At 37.0% G+C, this 25967-nt stretch overlaps 5 protein-coding genes across 7 annotated transcripts in view; 2 read left to right on the forward strand and 3 right to left on the reverse strand.

Annotated features, from left to right (window-relative positions):
* The window catches only part of LOC104778662 (AMSH-like ubiquitin thioesterase 2), a 2523-nt gene extending 1998 nt beyond the window's left edge, over positions 1–525 (forward strand). Inside the window, exon 4 of the mRNA XM_019243383.1 lies at positions 108–525. Coding sequence (XP_019098928.1) covers positions 108–224 — 117 coding nt within the window. The 3' untranslated portion in view covers positions 225–525. The remainder of the gene's footprint in view (positions 1–107) is intronic.
* Positions 139–4036, forward strand: LOC104769084 (transcription factor bHLH90-like). Of its 3 annotated transcripts, none has more exons than XM_010493237.2 (9): positions 139–225; positions 1403–1532; positions 2176–2367; positions 2449–2518; positions 2601–2669; positions 2765–3193; positions 3290–3490; positions 3576–3752; positions 3837–4036. In XM_010493237.2, exons 2-9 carry the CDS (start codon positions 1426–1428, stop codon positions 3921–3923), a joined length of 1332 nt encoding a protein of 443 aa, XP_010491539.1. In that variant the 5' UTR covers positions 139–225; positions 1403–1425; the 3' UTR covers positions 3924–4036. The 3 variants fall into 3 exon arrangements, with proteins under 3 accessions (XP_010491539.1, XP_010491516.1, XP_010491531.1); XM_010493214.2 differs by lacking the exon at positions 139–225 and adding an exon at positions 648–1300; XM_010493229.2 differs by lacking the exon at positions 139–225 and adding an exon at positions 648–1158.
* Positions 4124–7660, reverse strand: LOC104769130 (putative proline-rich receptor-like protein kinase PERK11). Its single transcript, XM_010493275.2, has 8 exons — positions 6623–7660; positions 6019–6462; positions 5666–5752; positions 5446–5516; positions 5234–5310; positions 4715–4862; positions 4469–4630; positions 4124–4390 (listed from the first exon to the last, which is right to left on the reverse strand). Exons 1-8 carry the CDS (start codon positions 7509–7511, stop codon positions 4151–4153), a joined length of 2118 nt encoding a protein of 705 aa, XP_010491577.1. The 5' UTR covers positions 7512–7660; the 3' UTR covers positions 4124–4150.
* Positions 9425–11665, reverse strand: LOC104769141 (ADP-ribosylation factor 1). The gene is made up of 7 exons (XM_010493285.2): positions 11574–11665; positions 10852–11018; positions 10385–10455; positions 10178–10297; positions 9971–10089; positions 9803–9884; positions 9425–9637 (listed from the first exon to the last, which is right to left on the reverse strand). Exons 2-7 carry the CDS (start codon positions 10997–10999, stop codon positions 9632–9634), a joined length of 546 nt encoding a protein of 181 aa, XP_010491587.1. The 5' UTR covers positions 11000–11018; positions 11574–11665; the 3' UTR covers positions 9425–9631.
* Positions 11968–14631, reverse strand: LOC104769148 (polygalacturonase At1g48100-like). Its single transcript, XM_010493298.2, has 6 exons — positions 14114–14631; positions 13513–13644; positions 13208–13429; positions 13078–13122; positions 12775–12982; positions 11968–12677 (listed from the first exon to the last, which is right to left on the reverse strand). Exons 1-6 carry the CDS (start codon positions 14522–14524, stop codon positions 12091–12093), a joined length of 1605 nt encoding a protein of 534 aa, XP_010491600.1. The 5' UTR covers positions 14525–14631; the 3' UTR covers positions 11968–12090.

Below are 25967 nucleotides of genomic sequence, written 5' to 3' on the forward strand. Positions count from 1 at the left end.
TATATAGTCAACCTATTTTCCTTGATGAACTCTCAAACTGATTTTTCAGGAGTCACGGAATATTTAAGCTAACGGATCCAGGAGGAATGGAGGTACTGAGAAGCTGTTCCGGGACTGGATTCCACCCGCACAAAGAACCAGAAGATGGTAACCCAGTTTATGAGCATTGCTCAAACGTCTACAAGAACTCTAACCTTCGGTTCGAGATTTTTGATCTGCGTTAAGGTAATGACCCTTCCATGGCCTTATCAGTTATCAGTAAAAAGGTTCAAGCTTAAGCCACTCTTGGCTAAGGATGTCAATAATAACTGTAACTCGTAACCAGAACTGGATACTTGGTCTGAGAAGACTGTCAGATTGGGGTTATGAACAACACAGTGTTAATAAGTTAAGGTAAGTAACTGTATCATAAATTGAAATGTCCTAATATTTTGATCATTTGACTCCATTATGGAAGAACACTTAAACAATGACAATAGACACTGTGCTGGTTAAATGAATAATATCTGTATAAGTGTATAACCTGTCTTCTATTTGTTTTATATTTCCCATCACTATCTTATCATATATCGCCAATTCTGCTATTAACCTTGCCAGTGATGACTGATGAGCAAAGTTGAACTTCTGAAAAGACGAGACATTTTTAAAACTTCAACTTTGACTGTTTCAAACATTATTCATTTTCTTCGTTTTCATTTCTTGTTCTGATTGAATCATTAGATACAGAATAGCCATGAAGCAGCCGTGATAGGAAAAGTATCTATTCGCTCTTTTCTTTTTGTAAAGAAAATTTCCAAATACCTTTGTTCACATGAAACAAGAGTACAAAACCAAAAACAGAACCAAAGGTCCAAACTTTTATTTTGAAAATAAGAAAGCTCTCAAAGCTCGTTTCCTTATTAAAGTAAACAGTACAAAAGAGTATGGTTTTATGAAGTGAAGAAACAATAAAAAAGCTTTGCTCATTTCATATTGTTAAGCGTTGCTATCAAAACCCATACAGTCCTTTCTTTTCTTTTGTTTGCTTCAAAGCACCTCCCTTTATGGCCGTTTTCAAGCACATGATAACTTTGTTCGTACAGTCAGAGTAAAAAAACCATCTTTATCTTAGTCTCGCCCTCTCTACAGATGTCACAGTCACCTCTGTCACGGATTTGGGTACAGACGATTCACTCTTCTTTCTCTCTCTCTCTCTCTCTCTCTCTCTCTGGGTTTTAATTCAAAAAGCGAAGTTGGTTACCATTGTCTTGTACGATCGTATATTCCCAATATGATTTGTTTTTGACAGGGCAACTGCTGTGTATATATGCCAAACATCTCTCTTTCTCTCTCCTTACATCAATTTATAAGTAAGACCACAAAAGATTCAGGCTTTTTGTTTGGCTTTCTCTTGTTGTTGCAGAAGAGTGAGTGAGAGAGAAAGATATGATGATGAGAAATGGTGAGAGAGTGAAGGAGTTTCTTCGACCCTTTGTCGATTCCAAAACTTGGGACTTGTGTGTTATCTGGAAACTTGGTGATGATCCTTCTAGGTACACACTCTCCTTTCTGGGTTTCTTTGTTTCGTTGTTCATGTGCATCATGCAGCTATGTACTGTTTCTTTTAGTGAAAAAGCTTCCATTTTTTTATCAATACTAATGAGTTTTCATAGGATTGGGACATTTTGTTTTTGGCTCTGTTATTGGTTTCAGTAAAAAGCTTCCATTTTTGTCTATACTGATGGGTTTTTCATGGTTGTCGTTACCCTTGCTTTCTGGATTGGGACATTTTGTTTTTTGTTTTGGTTCTGTTACTGGTTTCCTGAATCGCTTTGGTCTCAAAGTTTCCATTTTTTAGATTAATTGCTCTGTTCTATCAAATTTCTCTGGTTTCTGAGTCTTTTGCCTCATCTGGTTTTTTAGATTTCATGGTGATTTGTGTTTTCAGTAGCACAGGTTTGACATACTGGTAATATTTCTTGTTGTGTGCGTGTTTTTGTCTTTACCATCTACCTCTGGATTACCAAATTTTCAGAGTTTGAATATTATAATCTTCTTTGTCTGGTTTTGGTTTTGTCTTAGTAAGTTTGTATTGATGACAAACTTGTTTGATCTCTGGGTTTTATGATCTTTACAGCTACACCCTAGTTTATTAAATCAGCCGGTAATTGTTTTTAATTCCACATAATTTGCCAGGTTTATCGAATGGGTGGGATGCTGCTGCAGCGGTGGTTATGTTGATAAGAACATTAAGCTTGAAAACGCAGAAGGAACGGAGAGAGAAAAGAAAGTTTGTTTCTGCATAGATGAACACAACAAGCATCGTATAAGAACCTTAGCTTGTGCAGCTCTTTCTCATTTTCCTCTCTTCATGCCTCTCTATCCTGGGTATGTTTTACTCATCATTTAAACCCCTTCTGAGTTGATTGTTTTTCAATAAATGATATAAAGCTTTCTTCTCAATTACAGGATTCATGGAGAAGTAGTGATGTCAAAATCTCCCAAATGGTTGGTTAATTCAGGTCCTGGATCTAAAAAGGTAAAAAAAAAGGCTCTCTTCTTCAGCCTTGTTTTACTTGTTTTGATCATAAGAACAATCTGATCAGGATTATTCATGGCAGGACATGTTCAACACACGGGTTCTTGTTCCTGTGAGTGATGGTCTCGTTGAGCTGTTCTCCTTTAAAATGGTAAAAACATGTTAGCATGCATTTCTATGAAAAACCTGTCATTGGTTTTGGTACTAACTTCATAAAAAGTTGTCCTCTTTTTTTGGTTGTTTCAGAAACCGTTTGACGAAACCATGGTTGATATGATTGTATCGCGTTGTAACGCCGTCTCTGAACCATTCCCTGAACAAAGGCTGCAATTTAGGATCACTCCTGGAGCAGAGGAATCTATGAGTAGCGGTGTGAATCTCAGCTTTGAAGGTGGCGGCTCATCTAGCGTTTCCAATCACTCCAACGAAACTCAGAATGGTTTTGGAAATCACCCGAATGCTCGCTGTGGGGAAGTACATAGGGAGGAACAAGTGCCATGTTTGGTAATGAACAAGGAGGATCCCGTGGTGCAAAACGCCATCGCTTGTAATGCTAATAAGAGGCTTCCTCAGGAACACTTCAAATCAAAGAATCTTCTTTCAGAGAGAAAAAGAAGAGATAAGATTAATCAGGCCTTGTATGCTCTAAGAGCCGTAGTCCCTAAAATCACAAAGGTTTCTTCTAAAACTCAATGCGGTTTCTCAATCACTCTTCGATCAATAAGCCCTTTTGATTGGATTATATTATCCATTTCTTTATGCTATATGCAGATGAACAAAATTGGAATTTTCACTGATGCGGTTGATTACATCAATGAACTGCTAGTGGAGAAGAAGAAGCTTGAAGATGAGCTTAAAGGAATCAACGAGAAGGAACACAAAGAAATCGCTGCAGAGGAAGAATCTGCAATAGCTGATCCAGAAGCTGAAAAACTTTCCTCTAAACTCGACAAGAAAATGAAGAAAAACGAGGTATTATTCAAATATAGAGCCTCAAGATCAACCATATCTGACCTGTAAAATCCTACCAACTCCTCTGTTTCTGGTTTCTTTCAAGGTGAATCTTCAAGTCCACGATATTGGTGAGCGAGATTTCTTGATTCGGGTTGGGCAGGAGCATAAACGAGGTGGATTTAAGAGGTTGATTGAAGCTGTAGACTCATGTGGACTTGAGATCATCAACGTCAACTTCAGCAGACATGATCTCATAGCCATGACAGTTCTCAATGTCAAGGTATAACTTGTTCACAAATCCCATTGAATCTACACTTTAAATCACAGATTCTTAAAAATCTGATACAAGTTTGGATTTTTTTAGGCGAACAAAGACGGAATTGCATATGGAGATCTGAGAGATTCGCTGCTCAAGATGATGATAAATCAGACAATCGATATGAAAACATAGTACATAACCCAAAAAAAATAGGTCAAATGTTTTGTTCGCTTCAGCCACAAGTTACTACTGAGATTTGATTCTCAACAAGCTTTTTGGTGACAAATTTACATTTTGAAACTATATATGTTCTTCTGGGTACTGGTTTCGAGTTCGTTAAGATCTTTTCTTTAAAAATTCCTAAAGGGTCCCAAAGAACCCAGAAAACAAAAAAACACATCTTCCGTAAAGGATTGGTTTCAGCGGTTCAGATGAGTTGTGTTGAAGGCTCGGCTCTCAGATTCATGGCTAGTCGTGTAGTCTTGGCTTGGGTAGTAGCCAGAGTTAGTATTACCGAGATCCGAGGAATCCTCAGAGGCTCGTCTGAAAATTCGAATCTCATTACTGTATTGACCCGAGTTGTAGACCGTACTTTGACCGACTTTAACTCCGTTTGTCAGATCCGAGAAGTCTTCTCGCGTGTCCAGAGCTCTTACAACCTGCGAAAAAGGGGACACTCTGGGTCGTTCAGAGGGTTTTCTTTCTCAGACGTAGAGTCAAGTATTTCTATTTCTGACCTGAACCATACGAGGTCGTTTTAGAGCTGAATGCCTAACGCAAGACGCTGCCGTTTCGATCATTCTATAGACTTCACCTTCAATGTAATGCATCTCCAGCCGTGGATCCACTACTTCGCTGATGTCACCTTTTTCAATGGCCTCGATTAATCGTGGACGTGCCTGCCAAAACACAAAAATTATTGTATTTCATCAATTTGTAACGTAACTTGAAATATCTATAAATGAAATTAAGAACTAAAATACCCATTCAACGAGACTCTCTTCACCCAAAGGTTGAGATGTATCAACAGGTTTGCGACCGGTTATGAGTTCGAGCAGCACAACTCCAAATGAAAACACGTCTGATCGATCAGTGAGTTTTCCACTTGAAGCATATTCTGGAGCTAAATACCTGTATGTATTCATATGTAATAAACATGATGATCATCCTAACATAAGATAACAATTTTTGGAATCGGTTTAAAAGAGAATAGTGAAACACTGTATAACATTTATCATATTTGGAAAATGATGTCATCCAAATGTTTTAGTGATATTCACCATTTTTTAAAATAAAAACGAACGTTGTGAAATCACGTACTGTAATTTTAGAAGATATGTATATATTTGCACTAATAGGGAAATGAAGATCAAAAGCTCATATGTAAGGGAAAGTACTTGTTTAGATGAAAGCGACTAAACTACAAAGTTTTCAGTATGAAATTGTTTTTTTTTTTTTTTAAATTAAGTTGGTTATATTTTTAAAAGGAGAAATGACAGTACCCAAATGTGCCCATGACACGCGTTGATATGTGGGACTGTGCAGTATCGTTCAGTCTGGCAAGTCCGAAGTCTGCGACCTGTTACGTATGGAGCAAATCAAAATCCTCTCGGTGAAGAACATCACAATCAGAATACAGAAAATCATACTATTTTTTTTTTAAAGACAGTAAAATAGAAGAAAAATAAATAAATAAATAAAATATTGACTTTGCCTGAGCTTCGAATTCATCATCCAACAGAATGTTTGACGATTTGATGTCCCTATGGATAATCTTCGGGTGACCTATTATGCAATTCATAAAAGAAAGTTCAGCTTGAAACATTTGTTTTCCTTTAACTATATATAGCTTTTATACCTACGAAGCTAGGAAATATATTCATATTCCATTAAGAAGATAATTTTAAAAAAAAAAATGTAAAGGGTATACTCACAATCTTCATGTAGATAAGCAAGACCTTTGGCTGCGCCTATTGCAATCCTGACTCTTCTACTCCATTCCAGAACTGGCAAGTCTTTGCCTGACAATAACAACATAAGACAATATTAGTAACAAAATAACTCCCCCGACCGGTTTAACTAGTAGATTAGTCTCTATTTCCGCTCAGCAGTGTCCTATCAATAATTATGAAGATGTATCTAGGAAGACAAATTTAAAATGTTTAACACAAGTCTAAATCCAAAATGCAATTCTCATATATATAATCAACGGTTTTGAAGAAATTAAGAAAAATATATAGTTTTATGAAACACAAATAGAGATTGTATTGTCAGAGAAAGAACGTACCATGTAAATGGTAATCCAAAGTATTGTTGGGGACAAACTCATAGATGAGGAATCTATGTTGTTCAGAGATGCAATAACCAACAAGAGACACCAAGTGCCTATGATGCACCCTGCTAATGATCTCTACTTCAGCTTTGAACTCTCTATATCCTTCTGCGCTGACCGACTTTAGCTGTTTGATCGCCACTGTCTTTCCCTCATAAAGGATGCCCTTGTAGACACACCCGAACCCACCTTCTCCTACCACAAATCTCTTGGAAAATCCTTCCGTTATTTGGCTTAGCTCTTCAAAGGTGAAAATGATCTTTGAAGTCCCTAATACTGCGGAGTCAGGTGGTGTTGTTCTACCGAGTTTTGGATTCCCGAGACTGTTAGTATCTGGTGATGAGTTTTGCGCCGAGTTGTTCCCATTTCCCGGTTTATGCCTGTACTGAATGAATCCCTCTGCGACGTCAAGAACAAGAGTCAGGAGAACAAAACTGGAACGAACAAAATCAATAACAAGAGCTTACAAGAATCAAGAATTAGAACAAAATGTCAAGAAACAACACCAAAGAATCAAGAATAAGAGCTGGACCGAGGCAAAGAACGAAAAGTCTGTTACCTGTATTTACAGAGACATTAGCAGGTGGCAAATACTGGTTAGAGCGGGGAGAAGAAGAACCTTTCTTTTGTTTCCTCCTAACAAAGAAAACGGCAGCAACGAATAAAATGACTAACACACCTGCAATCCCAATACCGATCATTGTCTTCTCGGTGTAATTATGTTGTTGTCCATTTCCGTTACTATTGCTGTTAGAGCCTTCGGAATTGTTATTGGAGTCGGAGAGGGAAGGAGGGGACGAGGGTACACGATTTAATCCTCCTGCCAAAGGTAAATCCAACGGCTGTGGAATATTAGGGTTTAGGGGAATCACCGGAGGCAATAAAGATGAAAATGGAGGAGACCCTTGGCTACCGGAAACTTCCCCAACAGGCGGCGAAAAGGGAGTAAAAGGGAGAGACGGAGGAGAAATAGGGTTGTTAATGGGGTTTTGTGGTTCACCATTGTTAGGTCTTGTCTCCGGTTGCTGAGTAACTACGGTAGGAGGAGGAAGAAAAGAAATAGGAGGAGACTGAGGCCTTGGCAAAGGAACTACCACTGGAGAATCTCCGCTTGGGGTTGATTGAGGCGGGGGTTGAGGCTGAGCAGGTGAAGGAGGTGGAGTTATAGAAGGTGGAGGGGAATTAGAAGGAGGCGTTGGAGGTGGACTTGTATTAGGAGGCTGATTCGGTGGTGGGGGAGCAGCCGTTACGGGCGGGGGAGATGATTGTGAGCCGCCACCGCCACCCTCTGGGGGTGGAGGAGCAGGAGGTGACGTAGCTGGAGGCTGTGTCGTCTGGGAATCGGCGGTGGTTTTCTGATCAGTGAATCCTCCGACATTTGTCGGCTGTGCTACAAACGGGGAAATCTTCTTTCCGAGCAAATCTGCTTGTTGCTGGACTTTGTCCATTTCTATTCACCCTTTTTGTCTTTATCTTTCTCTCCTTTACATGTTTGAATGTTGCTCTTAAAGAGGCTCCTTGTGGAACAAGAAAGGGACTATTTATTTTGGGATCCAACCAAGACGGATTTAAATTCCTCAGAGATCCACGATTCTAAATTTTAAAAACAATGTATCGGTTTCTCAAGATTATGTGTTTATGAGAAAACCAGGATCTGTGGAAATTAACAAAAGAAAGGAAAATCAAAAATCCAAGCCAATAGGGTTTCTTGCAAAACAAGGAAGATAGGAAGAAGAGATATTTTTTATCAACTCGAATGTTTGATGAATTTTTTTTTACTTGGATTTTTTTTTTCAAGTCGTGATTTCTTTTTGGGTATAAAAATAGAAAGTCTCTCATATCTCAACAATTGAATTCTAAAAATTACTAAGAAAATAGGCTAAAAATTCACTTGATTGTTTTATTTTTATTTNTACCGGAAACTTCCCCAACAGGCGGCGAAAAGGGAGTAAAAGGGAGAGACGGAGGAGAAATAGGGTTGTTAATGGGGTTTTGTGGTTCACCATTGTTAGGTCTTGTCTCCGGTTGCTGAGTAACTACGGTAGGAGGAGGAAGAAAAGAAATAGGAGGAGACTGAGGCCTTGGCAAAGGAACTACCACTGGAGAATCTCCGCTTGGGGTTGATTGAGGCGGGGGTTGAGGCTGAGCAGGTGAAGGAGGTGGAGTTATAGAAGGTGGAGGGGAATTAGAAGGAGGCGTTGGAGGTGGACTTGTATTAGGAGGCTGATTCGGTGGTGGGGGAGCAGCCGTTACGGGCGGGGGAGATGATTGTGAGCCGCCACCGCCACCCTCTGGGGGTGGAGGAGCAGGAGGTGACGTAGCTGGAGGCTGTGTCGTCTGGGAATCGGCGGTGGTTTTCTGATCAGTGAATCCTCCGACATTTGTCGGCTGTGCTACAAACGGGGAAATCTTCTTTCCGAGCAAATCTGCTTGTTGCTGGACTTTGTCCATTTCTATTCACCCTTTTTGTCTTTATCTTTCTCTCCTTTACATGTTTGAATGTTGCTCTTAAAGAGGCTCCTTGTGGAACAAGAAAGGGACTATTTATTTTGGGATCCAACCAAGACGGATTTAAATTCCTCAGAGATCCACGATTCTAAATTTTAAAAACAATGTATCGGTTTCTCAAGATTATGTGTTTATGAGAAAACCAGGATCTGTGGAAATTAACAAAAGAAAGGAAAATCAAAAATCCAAGCCAATAGGGTTTCTTGCAAAACAAGGAAGATAGGAAGAAGAGATATTTTTTATCAACTCGAATGTTTGATGAATTTTTTTTTACTTGGATTTTTTTTTTCAAGTCGTGATTTCTTTTTGGGTATAAAAATAGAAAGTCTCTCATATCTCAACAATTGAATTCTAAAAATTACTAAGAAAATAGGCTAAAAATTCACTTGATTGTTTTATTTTTATTTTTACAGTAAATAATTGTAGGAAAGAAGAGTACCAATATCTAGAAGATTTACCATTCACCTTCATTGTCGGGGATGCCGCGTACGTTAATCTTTTCTACAATATATTATTTTCTCTTTATAAAGTGTCTGATTCTATTAATATTTTTCAAAAAAATGTCTGAAAAAAAAGTAAACAAAATCCGGTTTAGAATAACATAGTATAATTTAAGCTCTTCCCATGAAAAATTACTGGTCACGGACCTCACGGTGAAACTCTTAACGCATTATAACTTCAAGTGAAATTTGGAAGAGAGTTGGGTAAATAGAATCTCAGCACACGCGTTATGATATTGACGATAACTTCTTCAGGGAGTGATTGATAGTTACTCCATTATTATTGCAGGTTTAAATATTATAAGAAGACAAAAAATCAAATAAACCCGTTTACCTTATAAAGACGAAAGATATGAATTTTTTTAACCCGTTTCTAATAAGGAAAAAAAATGTCTTTATGACTAGAAGAATTCAAATTCAAGAAGAGTAAGCAAAAAGGAAACATAATAAATGTTCAACAGGAAACAAATCAATCAGGTGTCTTAAACCACAAGAGATAAAGTTGACTCCGGAGAAGAAGCTTTCAATCCCCTCACCAAAAATATCTGGTCGAGATAACCTCAAGCCTGCGATTCAAGTAAAAGAAAGAGCTGAAATCAAACATCAAGATAATTGCAGACTACTCTCTAATCCACTAGAGTAAGAATGAAATCAGTCAACTAACAGAGTCAAAAAAATGTTCTATGACCTGAACCAAATAAGCCTATGAAATCAGAATTCTGAAGTCTTACTTTGCTAGCAATGTTGTTGGAAAGCCAATCCAGACCTTCATAGAGCCCTTCACCGCTGGTTGCGCATGTGCTTTGGATGTACCTGAAAAGAGAGAGCAAGCAATGTGTTTTCAAGTTATGCAATAGTACATAACAAATCCTCCTGGCTGAGATAAAATTATAAATTACCAGTGGCGTTGTCGGAGAGAGTGAAGGCCAAGCTTATCAGTTATCTCAGCAGCATTCATTGCGTTTGGAAGATCTTGCTTGTTGGCAAACACAAGCAGTACTGCATCCCGCAGCTCATCCTGTAGTTACAAAGCACCAGAAGGACAAACTTATCAGGGATTGACAAGTGAAAAAGTTTAACATAATTATGTAGCATCAAAAACATACTTCATTCAACATCCTGTGAAGTTCATCTCTCGCTTCAACAGCACGGTCTCTGTCATTGCTATCAACCACGAATATTAGACCTTGAGTGTTTTGGAAGTAGTGTCTCCACAAGGGACGGATCTGTAAGAGAGAAAACGTGGAAAAATGTATCCTCTTTCATTAGTCTTTCCAAAGAGGTTTTTGCAAATACCATAATATAGTACAAACCTTGTCCTGACCCCCGACATCCCAGACTGTGAAGCTGATGTTCTTGTACTCAACCGTCTCCACATTAAACCCTGTAAAACAAATTATTTATCAAGTCTCATTGTCTAACTAAGTTAAACTCCAGTCACTCGTTCAAGTAGTATTTGTAATCCTACAAGTTGACATTGTTTAACAAAGTTGCATTCTAAGCCAACTGAGAGAATTAGCAAGAAGACTAATTATCCCTTCTTGCTAGTTTTCTGAAACAAAACTTAAGTATTGGCCTACAAATCTAATTCAGACTACCAGGATTCAAGTAACCCCAAAACAAAACCTTCTGTGAGAGTGACATGGAAAAGAAGCTAAACTGATACGAGCATCTTAACAACAGATAGATGAAAATATCCAACAGCCTAAACAATTCAGGTGATCTAATAGAAGTAAAAAAGGAGAAAGAACAATGCATCATGTCTGGTTAGAAGACTTACCAATGGTGGGAATGGTGGTTACAATTTCACCAAGCTTGAGCTTGTACAAAATGGTAGTCTTACCAGCAGCATCGAGACCCACCATAAGGATCCGCATCTCCTTCTTGGCAAAAAGCCGGCTGAAAAGCTTCGCAAATGAAAGCCCCATTTTCCTTTAACTGTTGATCCTGAAATGTCAAAATCACACTCCCATAAACAACAATTCAATCACACAGCACTTTTGCAAACTCACATAGTTTCTCCATTCCTAAAAATTGTTCCTTTTTACACCAAATTAGATCGAATGCAACTATATCGCAATCATTGTAACACAACAAGCATTCAATATATAGTCGACTGGATAAATTCAACACCAAACCCAAAAAAAAACTCTCTTTTCTTTTTCTTTTTCTTGTGCATAATAATAAGATTCAACCTGTCCTCTTCCATTACATGGATCCACTTAATAAGAGATCAGAAACTCTTTCAGAGAATTGCATTACTCAACTGTTGTATCAAACACATATCCATCACGATTACATGATGAATTGTAACAAAGCCTAGTCTGTATCCCAAGATACACAATCGTTCAACTACAATCTAACGAAAATACGAAACAAGATTCAGTTTTCTCCGAAACATAACAACTCAGATACTTGAGATCACTTCATCAAGGAAATCAGAATGCAAGATCCAGAAAACCCAAAAAGAAGCAAGACGAATCTGAAAGCTTTGGAGCTTACCTTTCGAAAATTGAAGGGATCTAAAGCGAGCGACAAGCTTTCAAATCAGCACAAGACTTGATTTGTGATTGGAAAAAAATTGGTACTTTGTGTGATTTGTGATTTGTAATTTGTAATTGTGAATTTTTCAATTTTCATTAGTACCCCTCCTATTAGTGTTTAGTATAATAAAGTACCCACAAATTTTATCTATTTCTTAAAATAACCCCTTATATTTGTAAATTGCAATGAATGTCCCCTTCAATCAATCAATCAATGTTTAATTCAACTTCAATGTTGCAGTTCAGTGATATATATATATATATATATATATATATATATATCAATATTGATGATCATCACTTGGTATTTGGTTAACAAGGTGAGACATTAATTCAAGTAGAAAGAGAGTTGATTTTAGAACTAAACATTAAATTCGTATCAAGTAGTAGTAATAGTAGTAGTTTATATGTAGTAGGTTTATATAGGCTAAAGAAAGATATACATTAATCTACATTTTTGTTACTTGCAGAATCCGTTAACACACATCGTGATCGGACTCATGAACCTTATTTCTCGGAGGCTTCCCAATCTGTAAACAATCAATGGGAGGAAGAGTAGGAGCGCCGAGCTCACCAAATGTCTGCCAGCAAAAAGGATCATACATATGATACCGTTCTTGAACCGGTTTAAGCTCAATTGAAGATAACTGCACATCTACGCACGGGAAGCTATCGCTACAAGCGAAGTGCACCGGTTTCACGGTGTATGTTCCTTTTATCCTTTCGTAAGTCACTCCTTCCACTGCAACCGCTGATGTCTGGTTCTTGCATTTGCTATGGTCGCAGTAGAACTGGTCTATTACTATTGGAAGCTGGACTTCGTTGAGTTGAATGTTTGAGAAGAGTATCCCTTTCACGGATCCTACTCCTCCTTGCCATGTCTTGATCCGTACACCTGTCATCGTGTTGTGCATCGCTACATCTCTCACTGTTATGTTCGAGACGCAGGCTTTTGTACCTTCTTTGCCGAGACTACCAATGCTGATCCCGTGACCCGGTCCACAGTTCACATTGTGCACGTACACATTCGAGCAACCAGTTTGTATCGAGATGCAATCATCTCCTGCACAAGTATCAAGGATTCAGGATTCATCATTCCAAGAATCAAGAATCAAGAATCAAGATTCAAGAATAAGGATTCAAGAATTTGAAGTACATACCGCAAGCGAGAGTAGCACTGTGAATGAGGACATCTTTGGTGTTCTGGAGGTGAATACCATCAGTGTTTGGACTGTCACCAGGTGAAGAAACGACAATGTCATGCACTGAAACCCCTACGCAGTTATCAAATTTGAGATGACACTGAGGACTGTTTTGGATCGTTATACCAGTCACTTCCACGCCTAAACTCCCAGAGAATCTCAGTGCCTAAACGAAACCAGAAACACTTACACAGTAAACAAACCAATTATGCTTAAAATATTACAATACAAAACATTATTTTGCTTTTTTTCATTTCTCACCGTTGGTTTGATGCTTGGCATTCTCCCATCAAGCTCACTTCTTATCTGTCAAATGTAAAACAGAACAGAGTTTTAGCTTAGATGAAGATTGTGTGAATGAGAACAATGCAGAAGAAGAAGATGAATTTACCGGCATTGGAGGGTGTTGGTGAGTAGAATTGTACAAAGGGACGATGAGTTTGGTTTCACCATCAATGAAAGGGTAATCTTGTTGCCACCAACCAGAGCCTCTTCCATCAATCACACCTTTCCCTTGTACTTTAATTCCTTTCAGCTTTGTGAAATCAATCCACCACATTAACCCTTTTCCCCATGACTTTGAATCCGTTGGAGCTATGATCGTACCATCAAGCTACAGTATTCACAGTAATAATTTTAGATTTCTTTACATTAACAAGATATAATTTTTGCTACTTAAAAACTATCAGTTCTCACCTGAAACACAATGTTAGCTTGACAATAAGGACCAGAGAATGAGATCGGACCAACAAGGAAAGTGTATTCAGGCGGTACGATCATCATCGATGCCTCAGTTTTGCAAACCGCCGCCCAAGCCGCTTCAAACGCCTGCAAATTAACATTATGAAACTCTGTTTAATTATTTTCATTAACTAAACTAAAAAACCCTCTAATCACCATTTGTTCTACAGAGCTATTACTATAGTTATAGTTATTGAAGCTTGTGACTTATGGTCCCATTTGTAATCTGTTATTTCTGTTGTCACTAACTTTATATTCGTTTGTCTTTTTATTTTTGGCGCAATGTAATATTTTAGAATTTAGAGAGAATAAATAAAAAAGTTAGGTGACTTTTACAGACAGAGAAATCTTTTTCTGAGCTCTGTTTTTTTTTATAATTTCCTTGTTCTGTCTCGTGTTGTCTCAGTGATCTCTCAACTGTAATTGTCTTTTTGATTAAAAAAAGAAGTATTCTCATGAAAACGAAATATAAAATGCTCTAATCAATCAAATAGACACAACCACTAGGATTAAAAACAGTACGGATAACGAAATTAAATTAGCTTTTGAATTGTACCTTAGTGTCATCACATTTGCCATCACCCTTTGCCCCAAAGTCCATCACGTTGAAAACTTGAGATCCCTTTAGCGGCGGAAGAGGTGGTGGTTGGACTTTAGGTGGCCGTGAAACCACCGGAGGGTTATTGTCGTTAGCTTTTGGCGGCGTTTTCTGCTTCGGTTTCGGTTTAGGTTTAGATTTGTGGTGATGGTTGTTGTTGTTGTGGTTGTTGTGAGAACTGTGGTGACTGTGCCCATGGCTCTTTGGTTTCTTGGTTGACAAGGAATCAGACAAGTCAGAAGAGCCTCTGTGGTTATGTCTCCAATGCCTTCCTCTTCTAGCAATGCAGGTCTCTAGAGTTACAGACCAGACCAAAACCGCCATTAGTATCATCATCGTGATGCTTCTCACACTTAGACTTCTTCTCATTTTTTTTGTTGTTGTTGTCTAAACGAAGAGTGTTGTGGTGGTTGAAGAGACTAAGATAAAGACTTTGGTTTTGGTTGAAGAAAGAGAAGGTTTTTGATGAGATTATATAAGGAAGCAGTCCAAGAATGTAGAGAGGCTCACGGGTTTTCAATATGGGAATTTTGTTTTAAAATCGAAAACGATACTGTATCAATAATGTCCTTTATTTTCCAAATTGTTGATTAGTACATAACTTATCATTATATAAAAAATTACTAAACAAACGAATAAATCTAAGCTATGTACAATTTATCGATATATGATAATAGGACCATTATGTTGATTTTACTTGGATAATGATGATATTGACAGTGATGATAACTCGTGAATCAGTATTTGGAGCTTAGTTTATTTATGGGTAGAAATATGCCAAACGTGAAACCAAAGCAGATTTTTTTTTTTACCGTGGGTAAAAGTTTTAAGTCTTACCCAATCGGTCAAAACCTGAATTGCGAACTGTGTATGAGCAAGGGATAATATACTGATATATATGCCACGTGAAAATTTATGGTTGGTTAAAAACTCATCTAATTTGGTTGCCATTACATTACACACATATATCTAAACACATGTGTAATTGCATGACTGTTGTATATGAGCACCGTGAAGTGGGGATTCTTAAATGAGGTGTATATTCCATTTTAGGCTCTTGCGTTTTGTTTAATTTGGATATATATGTACGTATAGATGGATACAAGCATGTGTCTATGTAATACATGTATGTGTTGGATTGTCGTATTAGCATGATAAGAGTGTCGTATGATTTTCATATTTACTGTGACAGTGTGGTGTAGAAATTCAAGATGCCATTTTGGGAAAAAGAAAATGGGTTTTTTTAAAAATATTGCAAGCATTGTTTCAAGAACACCATGAAATGATTAATCAAATTAGTTTCAGATTTTCTCATTATCCCAAGTGGATAATCTCAGAATCTTTAACCAAAAAGGAAGTGTATAATTGAAATCTCAAAACTAGTATTAAAATATAAAAAAAATTGGGCAAATGAAATAAATGAACAGAATTAAAAAAAATTGCTGAGAAACATTCTTTAAAAATTCTGTCTCGTTATAATTTTCTTACGAAATTAATATATTAAAACATATATTATATAAGAATATAAAACGAAAGAGACTCGTGAGTGGGTCTATATGTTGTCAATGGGGCACTGATTATAACATCTCTTTTAGTACTCACATGCACTACTTCACGGGCATTGCTTTTGTATTCACAGCTCCTCCAATTATTTTTTGTTTATTTAATTATATATTTCTCTCATTTTTTTAACTATTTTATATTTTTTGTCGAATCCATTCTAGATTAAATTTCATTTATTATTCAAGAAAAAAGACTGCTATTAAAGGAAAGAGCAAAAACAGAAAACAGAAAGTAACTGAAGCTTGTTTCTTTAGGTCCTCATATTTTTCTTTTACATTATTTTTTTCTCATATATGTAGATACACTAACTATAATGAAAAATTTGAAACAAAATGTTGTCGGCATTTTTTTTCATTTCTTTCATCACGAGCTGTCGGCATTGTTTGTGAATAATTTGTTTCTTATTTTTGTATATCAAAGAAATGACTTTGATCGGCAATTTTGTGCTATATATATGGTAATCGTGAAATACTTTTTCGAATTGAGTGAACATATTCAATGGATTTGATGATTAAGATTAATAGAAATAAACTAAAGAAATTGTAACAAAATGATAGAATATATAGTAAAACTTAAAAAATTACTCTAACTTCTAATCAGAGCTAATAAAATGGCCACGAGCTACTAATTAAATAACAATACATTGAAAATTAAGAAAATATTAAGACATTTGTTGATACATATATTTGCTGTTATCAAGCATGTACGGATCATAACCATAAACCATCTTTGGGATTCAGGAAAAGCTTTGTGCGCTCATAGTTTCACACCATTTAGATAAGTTTCATATATATATATATATATATATATATATATATAATGACTCTAAGAAATGTAACCTTGACAACTTTCCTTATTCCCATTTATGAAATATAAATCTACAATCACTTTGTTCTTGAAGACAACCTAAAGCTTCTCTCATTCTCTTTGTTCTTTACATTTGAATAAAGCTCCAATGAACTATTGTGTTTTCAGTTTTAGATTTCTGTTTCAATAAGCTCTTTAAGAGCATTATCTATCTTGTTTGAGATTGATTTCATGGTATCAGAGCAATACGGTTCATGGGTTTGCCGGTTCTACTAGTTCCAAAGTCAGACCAGTGACGTTTTCTAATCGTCTTGTCCATTGCTAGGGATCCATCAAGGTCACGAGCTAAGAGGAAGTCAACTAAGAGAAGATAATGATTTCTTCAACCGTTGAAGCTTAAAGCAAAAACAGAACATGGAGCTTGAGAAAGGGGAAGAAATGGTTTAGAGTTATAGGCTTGGAATTTTGCTGGTTCTCGTTTCTATGGTGGTTTGTGCTGGCTAGTTTAGATTATAAGATTGAACTCATGAAGTTAGAATGCAAACATATGGTCTTGGATTTCATAAGGATGGGTTTATGGCTGAATTTTTTTCTGGTTTGCTGAGAGCACACAAGGTGTTTGTTAAAATGTCAAAGAGAAAGACATTGGTTTTATGCAAATTGTGGTTGGTAAATGGATGAGAAGCAGATAGCAAGTAGGATTTAAGTAGTTGTGGGAAGCAAATTCTTCTTTTTCATAGACGGCTTAGGAGAGTTAAACGAGGTAAAGAAAACCTGAACTCTTTGTGAGACAAATAATAGGTCAAAAGAAGCTGAAAAGTTCTCACACTACTGACTGGTTTTATGGTGAAGAGATGCTGCTATCTACATCACAACGATCTTGCTTCGACAACGCATTCTCATGTCAAAGCCATTGCATTTGCGGTTTCAAACTTGTTATGTTGCTTTCATACCACGCCAAGTTTGCGGGGGAGTATTAGAGCAAGCCACAAAGCCCAATAGTATGATCCATTACTAGTCTTAAAGCCCATGTAATTAGGGTTTCCCAAGTGAGATAAGTTTCATATATATATGTGTAATGACTCTAAGAAATGTAACCTTGAGAGTTGTATTGAGACAACTCTCCTTCTTCCCATTTATGAAATATAAATCTACAATCACTTTGTTCATGAAGACAACCTAAAGCTTCTCTCATTCTCTTTGTTCTTTACATTTGAATAAATCTCCAATGAGCTATTGTGTTTTCAGTTTTAGATTTCTCTTTCAATAAGCTCTTTAAGAGCATTATCTATCTTGTTTGAGATCGCTTTCACATTTCTCTGTCAAATAAACTTAAACTAAGGAATAAATACAAAAGAATGCTAACTTCAAACTGTCGTAAGGAAAAAAATGAGTAAGTACTTGTTTTGTCCTAATAGAGAAAAAACATAAAATAAAGAACTATATTATTTAATTTTCTTTCTGGATTTTTAGAATTATAATTATAAATGATAAGTTATTAATTATGGATTTACTATTCTGCAATAGTAAAGCATCATGTGATCAAAACATATATGTGATTCGACAGAGTTCCCCTTCTTGACAGCCAAAAAGCTGCTGGCTATGTATGAATATTTCTGATTCTTCAGTTTAAAATAAACAACAATAAAAAAAAAAAAAAAAAGAATTATTGTGACAAGAATATCATCACATGAAACGTTGATCGTGGTAGTTAACAAAAAAATAAATTTCAAATGAATTGTTTTCTACAAACGTGAACTACAATGAGTGTTGTTAGATTAAAACATTGTTGATAAATGTGGTTATTACATCGATAATACCTAACTTTTTTTTTGTTATGGTTTATTTTTGTGTTGCTTTTACTCGATTACAATCGATCATCTTGCTTGCACACATAGTTGGTTCCTAATAATTAATACTAGTTGCAATAATATTACTATTTTATACTGTCACAGTACACGAAGAACCATGAAAGTTAAAATCGTTTTCATTAAGTTTGATTATAATATGTGAAGATATAGTCAGAGACCAGAGTCATGTTGCCTTCTTTACTGAGAGTACAGGTAGTTTCAGCTTTTACATACGCAGCCAATGTATACGTATATATAGGTCCAAATCAATAGATGCCTCTAAATGACCCTCTGTTTCGTCAAGATAATCAATAATGCCACTGTTCATTGTTGCACGAGACAAATAAGAACAAAAGAAGCCTTATTTATTTCAATTTTTTTTTTGTAATAAGGAAAGAATCGTGAAGGATCAAGAGATGTGTCAGACAAAACATTTATTAAAACTAAGCCTAAAGCTAACGTTGCATTTATAAAATCGAAGACTTATAGGTGGACCTAACATGTTGCCTATCTTTGTTTCTGTTGCTGCTCTTAGTTACGAGACGGTAAAAAACAATGTTCAAAAACTTCTTTACACGTACATATATCAGTCGTTTGCAAACCACTTAAGGGTCAAAACAGTGTACATGCGTTCGTAGTTACTGTCTGATCTTTAATTAACGTCCATCTAATCCTATTACACGGCCATCTAATCCGATTAATCAGTCAATCCGTAAATGGCATGTGAATTATTCAAAATGGCTTTGATTAGGATCCGCCTGCGATAACATGCAGAAAAAAAAACATGCAGAATATCAGAAAATCTAAATTATCTGGCAGTTTTATTAATGTAACAATATTTCATATTATACTCTACCTTTAACGAGACAATCAAGAAAAAAACTATATACATACGTGGATGCTCATAAATCTTGTTTTAGATCATACTTTTACGTATAAAACAACTCATACATGGAATAAGCCAAGAATCGATGCGATTATTATATTTGTCTAATAATGTATACAAATAACAAACAATATGGACGAATCTGTGAGGTGCACGAGAGTTTTGTAATTATTGGAAATGCAATAATAACAAAAATGTATATATGCCCTTTGACTTCACAGCTCGACTCTTTATGATCTCGTGCCAATCTCTCTTTTTCTTTAAAGCGAAACTTATATTTTTGTGGCCCGTACCATTTCTCTGATACGCCAAAAACTATATATCATTAGTTACCTGTCTTCTACGTTTTAAATTAAATTTACGCATTTGACAAAATATAATATAATATGGTATATAGTACACGTAGTCACTAATAAGTGGGAAGAAGTTATATATACTAGAAGAATTCGAGAAATCGAATATGTTGATAAGATGATAAGATCTTGAACAAAAAAAAAAGATATATGTTGATAAGATTGAGACGATTTCGAATTAGATCAATATGTTTTGCCCGATGTCCTCACATCTAGGGGAAAAATAACCTTCGTCATCATGTTTCTTTTGTACTTATTAGACGCATAAAGCTAGCCAAATTATATAGTGTTAATCCACGCACTATGATTTTATATTAACCCCACAATCAAAAGAAAATTCTTTTAATATTCTTCGTAAACCATAAGTAAATATATTTTTTCACATGTCATTTGTTATGTGGCTATTATTTCTTTTTGATTTTGGATTAGTTAATTTTTGTTTTATCTTTTGGCCATACGAAATTTAAAGGTGAGTTCTATATGCCGTCTTCAAGCGCAAAGCCTCTCTCGTGAACCTTTTTCTATCTTGTTAAAATTTTATAATGTTCTTTTTTCTTTTGTTGGCTCCCCGTGATCAACTCCCTGCAACGGCTTCGCAATTTACGGTAATATCTTTCCATGATTCCATGGTCTATTGTCTAATATATTTGTTTTAAATCATCCTATAATTCTTTTATTACTGTTTTGGTTTTGATTGACTAATTTTCATTCAGAAATTTGGAACAATAGTTATTGTACTCCTATACTACTATATAACATATTGTTGTTTCGATTTTGTCTTTCATCATGATCAATTTCCCTCTACACTAATTACGTTTACATGAGTAGTTTGTTTTATATGGTTCTCAGTTCAAGGAATACGCAATCTTGTGCCATTAATTTTATGTTAAGGGTCAATGTTCCGCAAAAGGTGACAAGCTGATTTTTTTTTTATAATGTGGAAACTGGAAAGGAAAACCAATCTAAGTAGAGCTATATATGGATTGTGTAATTTGTNTTTTTTTTTTTTTTTTTTTTTTTTTTTTTTTTTTTTTTTTTTTTTTTTTTTTATGGCTTGTAAATAAAATCTACTTTAAAAAAAATTGAAGGAAAATAGGAGCCGACGTCGCAATAATATTTACAGTTATGTTGCCTCATAAATTCATAGAGACAAAATTTGTATCTTTTCCCACTCTCTCTTGTCCGAACCGTTTTGTTCTCATTACACTAGACCATCACCCAGTCATCATTCAACATTTGGATGGTAGATGCATACATATATGTGCGTACATGCATATACGTATACATTTTACGGTATGTAAAAATAAATACAAATGTTAGTGATGAATGATGATCACATGGATATTATTTATGTTGAATCGACGAAATATTGGTCCCATGAATTATTTTTTCCAAAAAAGTTAAATATTGAAGCCCTCCACGGTCCACCTAATTAAACTCTGTATAGTACTATGCTAAACCTCTCACCAACATAGCGCGCGCTAACGAATGTTTTCGTAACGTCTGCCGCTCAATCTCTAATAAAACACAATAGAAAAGTAACGTCAAGTCCAAAAACCAGGCTGGTTTCATTTCATCCAAGGCTGGCTTCGCTCTGCCTCTCTCGATGAACTAGTTTAAAATTATAGAGTATTTCTGTATTTGTTTTCCTATAGCAAAAATTCAAACCGAGGATTAAGAAATAATGATATTGAGGTTCTCTTGTGCCAGACCCATATCGGTTTGAACTGGCTGTTTTCCGGTTTAATTATTGTTGCTTTTTTAGAAAGCATCTTGATAGAAAACCAATATGGGCTTTTCTAGAAATTTCTGAGCCCACTAAGAAGCAGATGCAGTCTATCTATATAGAGTCTCGACGACGACGGTTCATGGTTTAAATCAGCCGATCGGGTTTTAACCCTAAACCAAACTGCGGTTCGTACCGGTTCGTCTCATCCCTATAAAAAGTCCTACTACTAAACGTTCTATAGGGCAAGAAGAACTGAGGAAGACACTATATATCAAAAGGTCTTGTAATTGCAACCTGATTCCGACATATTTAGAGTTGTCTTTGCTCCTCCCTCTTAAGTTGAGCTTGCACCGTCAAAGAATTGCGGCAGGTTTATCTCTTTGCTACTCTTTTGCATTGGGGTCTTAGCAAATTTGGTTATGTAACACTGGCCATTGCTAGTCTTTCGTGTAAAGCTAATGTGACTTTCAAAATATGGTGAACATATAGAGGTCCGGAGATGAATATCTTGTTAAATACATCATGATGATTACCTCTACCACAACAACTACTTACTTATGATATTCTTTTTCCTCCCCTTATCTGCTTGTGCTTGTAGTCTGCTGCATCTTTTATATAGTTGATGCTAATAGCTTCTACTTGAGAATATATAATCATTATCATTGCATCCGGGTTTGATGATTTTGCAAAGTGGTAGTTCTGTTTTGGCCTACACTCCCTGTATCTGTACATCATGAATTTGTGAAGTGGCTTTTCTAGGTTTGTTACTCCTAGTGTAGGATTTCTACGTTTATAAGTGTGCCAGAATGAGTTATTTAGTTAAATTTGTAAGCTCTTACACAGGACATATATATATCAGATTGTTTGCCATTGTCAGAATTTGGTTGGAATGATTCTGGGGGAACACGTTCAAATCTATTTTGAGGAGTTGTGTTGCTCATATCCTCTTCAGTTTTGTTGTTTTGATGTCATCGTTGATTTGATTATTTAAGTGATTCTTGCTGGTAGTGTGACCTCACCTCACCATTATTGCTCATAGAAGGTGAAGAGCATCTTTGTTTTGATAATAAATGGTCCTTACTTCTGACTTAGAGAGAGGGTTTAGGACTAGAGAGGGTTTATGATAATTGATTTAACCAACATTTTCTTATTAGAAGAACTCAATTATTATGAAGAAATGTATAATTTGAGAGAATTTCTTTAACTATTATAATGCTAGTTGTAATTTATTTTTGTATATAAATTAAAAGCGAAAATTTGTCTTTTCTAAAAAATATATATATTTGCGGATCAGTTTGATGAATTTTTTTTTTGTTTTTTTAAATGAAGTCAATAAATTGTTATCTCTGCAACGGTTATATGTATCTCTGTTTTGTTTGTTTTTTTCCAACTAGGCAACAACAATAAAAAAACAAAAACAAAAAAGAATATAAAAAAAAATCAAAATAGGAAAAGGAAATATATAGAGAAAAAAGGAAAAGTTTAGTGATGGAGCGCCAGGTGGACAAAATAGTCAAAGTGTTTGACTACCGACTTTGTGACTTTTAATCTTAACCGCTGAAATATTAGACGAGATCAAATCAGGATCGTCCATCTAGTTATTGTTATCTCTATAAATAATAGTCTCCTCCGGCTCTCTGTCTCTCAGTCCCATAGCTTTCCCTTCTTCTTCTTTGTTGTCATCGTTCCGAGTTCTTGTCATCGTTCCGATTCAATTCTTCTAGGGTTTGGTTTCTTCTAACTAAATTGAATCGTTCAAAAGCTTTTTTTTTATTATTCGATAATTAACTTTGACTTCGCAATGTTATTGTAGATTTTTGGAGAAGGATGATGCTTTGATGGTCGGTCAGTGATTGTAGAAACTAGGTTTCCACAATGAATTTGTTTAAGGAGGGAAATAAATTCAATAGAGTTATCTCTCTAGAAAATAGATCTAAGCCCTCAGATTGAAAGTAAAGAAGTAGAACTCAAAGGAATTAGGGTTTATTGCTATGAACAAGAGGAGAACTCGATTATTGTATTTTATTCTGGATGCCTTACAATGGAGAAGTCTCTCCTTCTTTATACATGTTCTAAGATTACAATATATTAACTTTTCTTATCGGACGAAGTGAGATATGGAAAACTGCCTCATTGCTTCATTCGGCCGCCGTGCCGAAGTGGAAGTCGGCTCCTTCTTCTTCAAGGCGACACTTTGGCCGAACTGACTTCTTGTTGACCTAATCGAGCCCTTAACCGGTTTCCCGGTTAACTAATCAATTAGTATTTCTGGTTTAGCTCGGTATGTCGGGGGTGCTGAATCCCGCACCAACAATTAGTCCCCCCCCAGTTCCGAATATTCGAGATTCAATTCGAATGTTTCGAACTATGGGAAGAGAATATCCGATCTAATCCATGAAAACTTAATTAATTTTACCCGGATTCTCGCGTCATTTCGCCGCGAATTGCTCGGACGACACGTGTCGTTTGCATCACATCAGCTAGCCCGGAATTCGAAGAGTCGCATAGGTCATAATTGCTCTGCGTAGGGTTGCCACCCGCTCGACTCTATAAATACGCCTCCCCTTTCGTCATTTCTCATTTTCTGTCAACAACGAAAGGTAATCTGCTCCGATCTCTCTCCTATTTATTTTGTTAGTTCCGATTTTCTTCCGCACTCTCCGAACTCAGAATATGGCAAGCACATCAGAACCCATCTCTTCGCCAGAAGTCGAGGGCGAACAGCTAATTCGTCGATCTTCCAGGCGGAAAACTCTCGACCCAGAGCGTACCACGCAGATCGGTGAGTCGAGTAGATCGGCTTCCGAAGTCCCACCACACCTTGTTTGCTGTTCAGCAGGAACTTCATCTTCACAAGTATTGCCGTTACCATCAGTTCGTCCTGAAGAGGAAAGCACCGAACTGACTCAAGGCGTACTGTCACAAGAGGAAGATCGGTTTGTTCCCTTAGGACTCTTGATCGAGGATATCGATCCCTTGTTTGACCATAAAGGACAGATTGGTGGCGAAAAGAGTTTGAGTTCGTCCAAAACCGTGAACGACATGCTGAACTCATGTGGTTTATTCAACAGCGAAGTCACAATTCTGATTCCTCGAGAGGACCAACGCCCTTAGAACCCTCCGGAAGGGTATATATGTCTATACGAATGTTATTTTACCGAATGTCGCCTCTTATTTCCAATCCCTGCGTTGATATCGCTCTACGCCCAAAGACGCAGGATAGCGATCTGCCAGTTCGTCCCCGGAGCTATTTGTAACTTTATGGCTGCCCTCACTGTAGCAGCCGAAGTCGGGGTCAATATTGGAGTTCAATGTTTTGAACAACTATCCAATTTTAAGTTATCAAAGAGTCTACACCGCTGGGAAGTGAATATGAGGCCGGTGCACAATTTCCTTATCGGTAAAAGAGTGAGCAAATTCAAGAAGTGGATGAACCACTACTTCTACGTCCGCGTCGATCAGTACTCACTCGCTAACCCATTAGGTTTCCATCGGAGAGTGTGGAATGAAAATCCTGGTAGACTTTATATTTTCAGCACGTTTTAATTGACTTCGGCACCTCTAACCAGTTTTAATTTTTCGTGGCATGTTTCCAGATCGTCCATTCTGCGCGACGCGGCTAGCTCCAAACTACCATCCCGTCAGAGACGCTCTATTAACCGGAAACAATCGTTAGTGGGAGTTCATCACCCGTATCCGTGTTGAAACAGCGATGGGCAAACCCAGGACGACGTTCCCAAGTTTTGCTAGGTCACTAGGACGAACTGCGGAACCTACCGGAGCACGTGTCCTTGAATCGGACAGTCACCAGATCGTTCGCCGTGACACGCAGGCTGCCATTGAAGCTGACATCGACCCATCTCAGGGTCGAACCGAAGTCGATCCCATCCCGGAACAGACCGACGTTGACCCTACTCAGGCTTCTGGAGAAAACGTCAACACAGTCGATGTCGCGGAAGAAGTTATTCTCCCTTTGGCCTTAGAGAATGCCAATCCTTCGACCAAAGAACAGGATGTCCCGCAACTTGAAGCTGGATCCAAAAGAAGGAAGAAGAAAAAGAAGCAAACCAGAGATAACCCAGTCGCCGAGCCATAGCCGGAAGTGAACCGCAAACGCTCGGCGGAAGAAGCCGGACTGGAATCTGCCGATCGATTTCGCCTGGAAAGGAGAAATGTTAAAACAGATCGCTTCTCCTATCATTACTTCGGCGACTACCCTCTGGTGACCAATCGTGAAGCCTCAGGCGAGCTCTTCCGAACCTTGAAGACCTCCAGTCGAATCCTTCCGTCGGCGGATGAACTTGAATTTAAACTGGCGTTCCTTGATGTCGCCGAGTGCCACCTAATTGTATGCCCTATCATTTTGTTTAATTTGCTTGAAATTTTAGCGGGCGAACTGACATATGTTCTTCGGGTTTACAGACTGCCGCCAAGATGAACACGCTGACTCAATTATACGATAGGCATGCCAAATCCAGTAAGAAGTCTGGATTGGAGCTCGAGAAAGTGAAAGAATGCGCAGAGCAAATCCGGATTGCCAGCGACACCAAGGATGCGAGGATCAAAGAGCTCGAGGCGCTTGTTGCCGAGAAAGATGGTATCATTGCCAGCTCCGAGCTGAGGA

Source organism: Camelina sativa, chromosome 3, assembly GCF_000633955.1.
Source record: "Camelina sativa cultivar DH55 chromosome 3, Cs, whole genome shotgun sequence".
Classification (NCBI taxonomy): Eukaryota; Viridiplantae; Streptophyta; class Magnoliopsida; order Brassicales; family Brassicaceae; genus Camelina; species Camelina sativa.

Bases quoted from the DNA above. Each gene is read 5' to 3' on its own strand.
- LOC104769084 (XM_010493237.2), top strand. From the start codon at position 1,426: ATGATGATGAGAAATGGTGAGAGAGTGAAGGAGTTTCTTCGACCCTTT. The intron at 3,491-3,575 runs GTATTATTCAAA...GTTTCTTTCAAG, and splicing joins AGAAAATGAAGAAAAACGAG to GTGAATCTTCAAGTCCACGA. The intron at 3,753-3,836 runs GTATAACTTGTT...GGATTTTTTTAG, and splicing joins TGACAGTTCTCAATGTCAAG to GCGAACAAAGACGGAATTGC.
- LOC104769130 (XM_010493275.2), bottom strand. From the start codon at position 7,511: ATGGACAAAGTCCAGCAACAAGCAGATTTGCTCGGAAAGAAGATTTCC. The intron at 4,863-5,233 runs GTACTGTCATTT...GAATACATACAG, and splicing joins CGTGTCATGGGCACATTTGG to GTATTTAGCTCCAGAATATG. The intron at 4,631-4,714 runs GTATTTTAGTTC...GTGTTTTGGCAG, and splicing joins AAGAGAGTCTCGTTGAATGG to GCACGTCCACGATTAATCGA.
- LOC104769141 (XM_010493285.2), bottom strand. From the start codon at position 10,999: ATGGGGCTTTCATTTGCGAAGCTTTTCAGCCGGCTTTTTGCCAAGAAG. The intron at 10,456-10,851 runs GTAAGTCTTCTA...TTTGTTTTACAG, and splicing joins AACCACCATTCCCACCATTG to GGTTTAATGTGGAGACGGTT. The intron at 10,298-10,384 runs GTTTGTACTATA...TCTCTCTTACAG, and splicing joins ATGTCGGGGGTCAGGACAAG to ATCCGTCCCTTGTGGAGACA.
- LOC104769148 (XM_010493298.2), bottom strand. From the start codon at position 14,524: ATGAGAAGAAGTCTAAGTGTGAGAAGCATCACGATGATGATACTAATG. The intron at 13,645-14,113 runs GTACAATTCAAA...GTTAATTTGCAG, and splicing joins GCAAATGTGATGACACTAAG to GCGTTTGAAGCGGCTTGGGC. The intron at 12,983-13,077 runs GTGAGAAATGAA...GGTTTCGTTTAG, and splicing joins TGCCAAGCATCAAACCAACG to GCACTGAGATTCTCTGGGAG.